General features: G+C 36.5%; 2 protein-coding genes across 2 annotated transcripts; one reads left to right on the forward strand and one right to left on the reverse strand.

The window, feature by feature from the left end:
* Positions 1–905: 905 nt before the first annotated feature.
* LOC127830984 (uncharacterized) lies at positions 906–4,062 on the forward strand. The gene is made up of 2 exons (XM_052355948.1): positions 906–1,314; positions 1,881–4,062. Exons 1-2 carry the CDS (start codon positions 994–996, stop codon positions 3,387–3,389), a joined length of 1,830 nt encoding a protein of 609 aa, XP_052211908.1. The 5' UTR covers positions 906–993; the 3' UTR covers positions 3,390–4,062.
* A 9-nt stretch (positions 4,063–4,071) lies between these two features.
* Positions 4,072–6,354, reverse strand: LOC127830985 (uncharacterized). Its single transcript, XM_052355949.1, has 2 exons — positions 6,017–6,354; positions 4,072–5,690 (listed from the first exon to the last, which is right to left on the reverse strand). Exons 1-2 carry the CDS (start codon positions 6,231–6,233, stop codon positions 4,456–4,458), a joined length of 1,452 nt encoding a protein of 483 aa, XP_052211909.1. The 5' UTR covers positions 6,234–6,354; the 3' UTR covers positions 4,072–4,455.
* Between the last annotated feature and the right edge of the window lie 2,305 nt (positions 6,355–8,659).

Here is an 8,659-nt window from a genome sequence, read left to right on the forward strand (position 1 = left end):
TGATCCCTAGGCCATATTCGAACATGGGCCATGCCGGGCCAAAAACTAGGTCACGTGGTCACTTAGTTACACATTCAGCATGGTGTTCCCTATTTCAAGTATTTTTCATCCGCTCTTCATGTGGGGGTATTCGTCACGTCTGTGAAAAAGCTCTAGTTAAAACTTAAAAATATAACAATGTTAGGATAACACTGTTAAGCACTCTGGTTCCGAATAAAAATATATTATTAGTAATGGCTGGTGTTGATGGTAGTGATTGTTGTTTTAAGTAATAGGAATCAATATATTTTACTTACGCGTTTCCATGACATCAACGACAAAACAACATGTGTGTGCTTTGTAAAATAAAAAAGAGCTGCACCTTTAGGAAACACTTTAACCCATTTATGCCTAGTGGACTCTCCCATCCTTCTAAATTGGATCAATTTATTTCCAAATTTAGGGATGTCTAGTATATTTATTTCTATATTTAGAATACTTCTTATAGAAATTCCTTTAAGCAAACAGCGCAGACCCTCATGAGACGCCGCATCATGCGGCGTCTCATCTGGGTCTTCGCTGTTTGCCAGGGCCTTTTTTCTGGACGCTAGGCACAAATGGGTTAAGAAGACTGGAAACGACGCAATAAATCAATGACGATCCTGTAATTAGAATTCACAACAGTCGCAGAATTAGTTCTTATTTAGAATAAGTTGTTAAATAATACAGAAAAGATGTTTCTCACGTATCCGCCACAAAAATACGGATAATAAGACGAAGGAAGACGTAAATAGAAACATGTATCACGGTTATTAGAAGATTTTCACAGGTTTTATGATTTGACCTAGCCGATAGGAGTTCATTGATGCATGCGCGAAATGACATATCTTGGCGAATAGACCGTTTGCAATAATAGGAGATTTTTACGTACGCACCGGTTTGGCCGCCATATTGGAGGTATACCAGCGAAGCGTAAACATCGATCAAAATTAAGAGAGCGTAAAACTGTGACTCATGGCGTCTAAATCACTGAACCAAAAAGGGCCGTACAAAGATAGACTGGAGCCTGCAACAAAAGCAAGATACATTGAAAAACTTGCATTGATTGGTGGTATTGACCCATATGATTTGAAAAAGCTTTGTGATGATGTGAATCAACTGCCATCGTTGACCTACCCTGACATCGTTAATTATTTGTTGTTTACACCTAGTATTTACACGATGGAAGATCTGAAAAACTTCAAAAGCTTAGAAGCAGTGAATCAAGTTGAGTGTGGCTGGGTTTCTGGCGTGACTTCTGCTGTGTTGAGTAACAGACTGTTGGTGAAAGGAAGGGTAAGTTATTGTTTTTTTCTTGAAATTCATTGTTCTGGATATTAAGCTTTTTTTTTTAATTTTCTCTCATTACTACATCAGCCCTGTTCACAGATTTGTACTGGTATATATGTATCGAGGTAAACGGCATTTGTCCTACCACCCCTCGAAGCTAGCTTTTTTTAGCAAGTACTTTTGCCAGACGTGGTAGAATGTCTGTGTATGGCTCGAGAGGTCCTGGGTTTGATTCCCAGTCGAGGCGTGTTACTGTATGTTTCAGCCAGTAACACATAATATACACTACTAAGTACAATGTTATTCTCATGTATACCAAGAATTGAACTGAATTTTACCTATGCTGACCTATGATATCGGATTTATAAGATCCAGTTATGATGTTCTTAACGACAAAACGCATGGTTGGAAACAATTATTTTAGATTTTGGTTTCACTTCAAACAGCATATGCGACATGCTTACAACTTAGGTAATTTTTAGCTTTTATGCTGACTTTTTTTATGTGTTTCATATGTCAAGATGCTTAATATCTTGTAAATGTAGTTTACTATTGCTTTTTTATACTTACAGGTTCTTCACTCTCAAAGAATGCATGAAAAACCACTGTCCCCATGGTTCATCTCTACGAAGGATGGTCAAGTTTTGGCCAGTCACTGTGACTGTATGGCAGGATGTGGAGAAACTTGCACACATGTTGCTGCCTTAATGTTTTGGGTTATGAGAACTGTTAAAGTAAGAGACGAAAGGACTGTAACACAGGAACCAGCATATTGGACCATCCCCCCATCCGTGAAGAATGTTGAGTATAGAGAAATTTCTAACATTAACTTTCAAAGTGCGAAGTCCCTCAAGAGAAAATTTGAAGAGTGTTTAAGCAGCTCAACCAGTCAAATTTCTAAAAATGTTCATCCTGTAAGAAAGACTAGGAAAATCCCTTCCCCTACAGAAAATGAATTAGACTCTTTCTTCTCTGATCTAGTTTCCACCAACCGTAAGCCTGCAATCTTATCAATTGTGCCTGATTATCTTGAGAGCTACAAACCTAAGTCAGCAGTGCTCAAGTTGCCTAAACCACTAACTGAACTCAAGAACAAACAATCGATGAATTTAGATTATGACCAGCTAATCAAATCATGTGAGGGCATTGAAATTACGGTCACTGACGAGGAAATTGAAAATGTAGAGAAAATCACCCGAAAACAGGCAAGTGAGGGTAAGTGGTTCAATTACCGCGCTGGGCGTATCACAGCCTCAAAAATGAAGAGTGTTTACACTGCGAACATTGATAATCCGTCAAGTGCGTTAGTAAAATCTATTGTTTATCCCAATGTAAACTTTAGAAATGAAGCCACCAAATGGGGGATTGACAATGAGAAAAAAGCTGCCACTTTGTGTTGTGAAGCCCTTGCTACTGACCACGACAATGTTGAGTTGATAGAAACAGGACTTTTTATCTCAAAGGACAGACCATTTATAGGTGCTTCCCCAGATGGGATCATCAAATGTGATTGCTGTGGGTCCTGTTTATTGGAAGTTAAGTGTCCATTCAATCACAAAGGAAAAGTGATTGATGAATCAGTGCCTTATTTGATTAAAGGGGAAGATGGAGAGCTATGTTTGGACAGAAATCATCCATACTTCTTCCAAATTCAAACTCAACTTGGGGTAACAGAGTTGGAATTGTGTTACTTTGTTGTGTGGAGTGACATCAGTGTTCACATTGAACAAATACATTTCAACCCGGAATTTTATGAACAAATCTGTGCTAAGGCAGAAGTTTTTTTTCGTAGGGCTTTGTTACCAGAGCTTGTTGGAAAGTACTTTACCCGTCTGTCTAACATCAATCAAACTGATATGAACTCAGTTCATATTCTTAAGGAAATAACATCCAGCCAAAAAGATGATGGTAATGTGGGAGAAAGGTTTTGCTATTGTAGAGGACTTGAGGAGCCACCCATGGTTGGTTGCGATGGAGAAAATTGCAAAATTGTGTGGTTTCATTTTAGCTGTGTAAATATCACCAAGTCGCCTGAGGAAATTGAAACAGTGAAATGGTATTGTCCAGATTGTGCTATGTAAATGATAACTTACTTGAAAAGGAAGTGACAACTTGATCGCAACAATTAAATTGAAACAGTGAAATGGTATTGTCCTGATTGTGATATGTAATTGTTAACTTATTTGAAATGAAAGTGACAACTTGATGGCAACAATTTCAGAGAAATGTGTATCTGTTTAATTAATAATTTTTCTCCTGAGAAAATATTGTACCATTTTCATATTGACAGATATTTGTTTTGAATGAGTGATGCATTTTGGCTAATTATGTGACTAATATGGTTAATGGAGTTGTGTTGCTTGATCATTTGAGCCTTGGTTCTTAGAAAACTGGGCTTAATGCATGTGCGTAAAGTGTCATGCCAGATTGGCCTGTGCAGTCCGGACAGGCTAATCAGGGACGACACTTTCCGCCTAAATTGGATTTTTGCTAAGAAGAGACTTCATTTAAACAAATGTCAAAAAAGCGGTGTCGTCCCTGATTAGCCTGTGCAGACTGCCCAGGCTAATCTGGGATGACACTTTATACATATGCATTATGCCCATTTTTCTCAGAACGCGATTTAATTTGGTCATAAAAATGTCTTATTTGTTAAGTCTTCTAAGTAAAAGATTGGTATTTTTGTTTTTATAGGAAATCTTCTTGATTTTGCAAAATTGAGAATTGAATAAAGACGTCATAATGATAATGCAATTCCATGTGTACTGTTTTGCTTAACTTTATTTCTTACATATTGGTCCAAGTCTAGGAGTCGAATGACATAAAGTCCTTTAACAAAGTAATTCAACAGTTTATCACACTTAAGTAAGTATTTAAATGGAAAATCAATTCACAGAATATTTTTTTTAACTATGTGTACTAAATTCATAATACAAGTTGAATTATTTTTTTTAGGACTTTTTGTTCAAATATTAATCCTTTATCAACAGCTCTTTAATCATAGTATTTGAGAAGTAACATCATTTAGAGTTAAATTTAATCAATAAAATATGATTTACAGAGTGAATTATGAAACTATATAATGCTATATACTAATCTATATATACTAAACACAGAGAGCATGGATAAGACAATACAATTGACAGTCTATTTATCAAAGTCGACCACTGATTCACATAAGTTAACCAGCGCACAACACACATGAGCTATTTTGTCAATTGTAGTAAAGCCATCTTCATCTTTGGTAATCACTAGGTCCAATGGTAGTGTCCCATTTAAGAATGTGTACTTTTGGCGCACAAGCCCAATAACTCTCTCAACATGTATCCGTACATTGGCTATTTTTCTTGTTGTTTCTACATCCAATGGAGAGAGTTGGTCTTTACCTTTGGTGAAAGCTGGAATTTTCAATGACCCACAAACAGAACCAACACTATCCGCAATGTCAAATCCTCTATCTGCCAACACTAAATCCCCCGGCAAAATGTAATCTAAAAAATTGCAATGTTCAGTGACATATTTGTCACTTGCACGACCGCCCCAACCTTTGGAAATAAACGACACTACTCCCTGTGGTGTGATTCCAATAAGGAACTTCACAGTGTTGTGATGTTTGTATGACGACCATGTCTCTGCCCTCGCTATAAGATTTGATGGACGCTCTATAAAGATCTCGAAGCAATCAATGATTACTGCACACTTATTACCAAACTGTCTTTGGAACTGTACTGGCATTGTTGCTCTCAATGAGGCTCTGTCAGGCCATCGCACAATTGGTTTTAGTCTTACATACATGATGTCAATGGTATTCACAAAAGTTCGAGAAATGGTTGCACATGAAACATTCAGTTGGTAGGCAAGGTGATTGACAGTCAAATTTAGGCGAAGTCTACTTAAAGTCATCACAAGGCACTCAAACTTTCCAAGTGTTACACTATGTTTGCTTGTTAAATAAGGATATAGATACTTGTACAATGACATCAGTATAGCAAAACAAGAAAGTCCTGTAAAGTACCTCACTCTTTCATCATTGTCTTTAAGAGTCTCCTGAGAAAACATAGACGCATTCCGGATAGATGTTTTTAGATTTTCATTTTCTAGTTTCAAACGTTTATTTTCCTGTTCCAATGACTCTACATCTGAAGTAAGCATATCAGTCTGAACATTCTTTGCACTATCTAAATTTACATCAGGTGGTAACTCTGGAGTGTTGTTGTCTGAAAGATCTTGGACCAATGATCTTGCAGTCTCAGCACGTTTCTTCCGTCTCTCAAAGCGCTCAGCAGCAACTTTAGGGGCAGGCGTACTCGGAGCTTGACATCCCATGTTCACTGATGGCGCCCTATCAGGACTGTCTCGGTCAAAAAGTTCTGCCTTTTGCTCTGAAAATATAAAGTGACATAAAGTATGACTTGTGTGGTATAACAATTTTCTTTCCACTTTCCTGGTTTTAACTATGAGACTCAAACCACCAATTTTTAGTCTGAGCTCCAGCTATGATCTTCTGGTGAATAGACAAAGAATTTCATAATTTGATTCTTTTCAATATCAAAGTGTATTCTTTATGTGGATGTAGACTTGATCAATGATCAATGCTTAAAATTGTGTACCAGTACAGTAGACTGTTCAACTTGTACATGTACATGGTATAAAATTATGATCACTACATTCAAGTTATGTATTCATAAATATTTGCACATTAACTTACTAGATACAAAATGGTCAGAACACACTCGAATATTCTTCAAATTCTTTCCACTGAAGTCTTGTTGTAGCCTTGCTAACCATAATCGCCGCCTCTCTGTTGACAACTCACTGGTTTTCTTGCACTGATTAGTAATTATCTCAGGTAATCTATAAAAATGTCTGTCCTTCTCCCTTGTAGAATTGTTATGACAGCCGATGACTCGGCAATAATTGACCATTTTGACATGTAAAGAGAAATTAAGCGGCGAATTGTAAATAGCTGTCAATGATGCGTAATGGTTAATCGAGCGTGTCCCTCCAATATGGCCGCCGGATATTCGGACAGACACCTGCAAACGGTCTATAATGGGTTGGGAGTCATCAAAATTAATTTACTCTGTTTATCGGTTTATATGAAAATATCTCAATATATGACACTATAAATGCTATTTTCAAGGTGTGAACCAGACGCGTGCATTCTGTTCAAATTATTAATTTTCGAAGTTTATACATTCCTTCCGTCCCTGAGGCTGTATTATAAGTGGGATCGGAGTGCCCAGACCCACCCACCCCTCCCCCTACCTTATTAAATGATCAAACTCACGACTATTGGAACGGATTTTGAATTGTAGCTGCAGTGTCGAACGTATTTTGTTTTCAGTTAAATTTATTTAGGTTTGATGTAGTTTATTTGCTGTGGAAGGAAGCCGGAAGAAACCTCACCTGTTTGGTATGGTCACGACGAACAAAACTCACTTGTAACGGGAGCATGGACGCATTTCATAAGAGTTTTATAATCGATATCAATCGCTTTGGTTGGTATGATCTAACTACTGTTATTTATTAATTAATAGTGTAATGTGCGTTTACTTCACATGGTTATAAGATGTGGGGTCCCGTTTTAATTGGAATACTAATACGTGGTTTATGGGCTGTGCATGCTACTTGTACATTACATTGATCAAAATTTGATAAGTGGACATTTACCATTTTCCTTACATCGTTACATTGCGAATCAAGTGGTTCTTTGTTTCAAAATCATATATGTGTAACGTGTCTAAATAATAAAAACATCTGGCGAATTACTCTTCTGTTGGAAAAGATGGTATTTATATGATTCCTAGTGTTTTTTTTCTGGCTAATGGAATACCTTTAATGTCCGGAACTTAAGACGAAAGACGTTTATGTTTGAAAATTGTCAGTTTGTCAGTCGGTTCACAGGCTCGTTCCTTATTTAAAACTTGAGTCAACGTCTATAACACTGATATATACTGATAACGTGTAAACGTGTTTTGATTACAGCTGAAATCTTGCTAAAAGATACGCGAAGAATTTACGGAAAACGCCAAAAATGCTAATATATGCAGGTAACTTGAGTCTATGCTAATTGCTGTTGAAATGTAGCGCTTCTAACTACCGTCGCGCCCGTACAGTGGGCAGTAGATCATCCTCTAGACGGCAGCTCGATACGTCACATCTGTAACATACACTCGCGGTAACAGCTTGCGAGACATAGCTGTCTCCCTAATGCAGCCTTGGAGATTTGAGTGGTTTTCAAACATGATATTGTCTTTATTATCATGACATAAAACAAAAACTTCTTTGCGGCCGCCTTTATTGAAAGGTGTAATAAAACACAAAGGAAACCTACACGAAATTTAAGACGTCTCATACAAAGAACAATTACCAGTGTAGGCAAGAGAACACAATTACCATATTAAACAATAGTAAAGCAAAAAGCATCGCTATAGCTTACGTATCTTTTATTGACTATTTCTTGGTTTTCAAGCGGTTATCAGTCCATTTGTTACGCTTATGTAAAAACGTATTTACATTCTTATCAGCATAGTTGAATGATCGTGAATCAGTTGGAAATACAATAAAACATCCGGCATTATCCATTTTGGTGAAGCGCCGTGAACGACAAGTTGCATTTTGTATGCGGGTCTTTTAACAATATCATTTTAAGGCAAATATAACACCGTTAAACAGAAATAATCATTAAGACAACAAATTTAAAAATCCAATTTTTACGTAAAGAACAAAAATATTTATAAAAGGAAAACCGAGTCAATTATTAGAAACACGCTGGGCAACGATATGAATTGCGCAGCGAGAACAATAATTTTAGTTGAGTGCTCTCTCTATATGCCTGCGTGTATTTGCATTCACACGGTTTCTAAATACATGAACATAATTTATTTTAAGAATATACACAGAATTCAAATAAGATCAAAATAATCTTTACATGAGATGATGTAATAAAACGCAAAGACAAAGACAACAGATGCCGGAAAATGATGAAGAAAATCAACAGAGTTCTGGAAATCACGGTTAACTATAGTATAATTCGGTTCAATATAGTATAATTTGGTAAATTATGGTATAATTCGGTTAACTATAGTATAATTCGGTTTACTAATCTATAATTTGGTTAACTAAAGTATAATTCGGTTAACTATAGTATAAGTATGCATGTCCTTTTCATTCTGTTTAGCTAAATTTATACTCGTCATTTGATTTGATTAATGTTTCATAATTGCTCAATTACTTAAAACATCTCTCGCATTTAATGTGAAAAGTGTGTTGCATTGACTGATGTAGATATCATATCTTCAGAACGATCTAAAGTCGTAATGACTTGTGTCACATATTGTCATTAGAA

The sequence above is a fragment of the Dreissena polymorpha genome, chromosome 5 (assembly GCF_020536995.1).
Source record: "Dreissena polymorpha isolate Duluth1 chromosome 5, UMN_Dpol_1.0, whole genome shotgun sequence".
NCBI lineage: Eukaryota > Metazoa > Mollusca > Bivalvia > Myida > Dreissenidae > Dreissena > Dreissena polymorpha.

Excerpts from the sequence above, each read along its gene's own strand:
- LOC127830984 (XM_052355948.1), top strand. The coding sequence starts at position 994 with ATGGCGTCTAAATCACTGAACCAAAAAGGGCCGTACAAAGATAGACTG. Across the intron at positions 1,315-1,880 it reads GACTGTTGGTGAAAGGAAGG|GTTCTTCACTCTCAAAGAAT; the intron begins GTAAGTTATTGT and ends TTATACTTACAG.
- LOC127830985 (XM_052355949.1), bottom strand. The coding sequence starts at position 6,233 with ATGGTCAATTATTGCCGAGTCATCGGCTGTCATAACAATTCTACAAGG. Across the intron at positions 5,691-6,016 it reads TTCTGACCATTTTGTATCTA|AGCAAAAGGCAGAACTTTTT; the intron begins GTAAGTTAATGT and ends TTATATTTTCAG.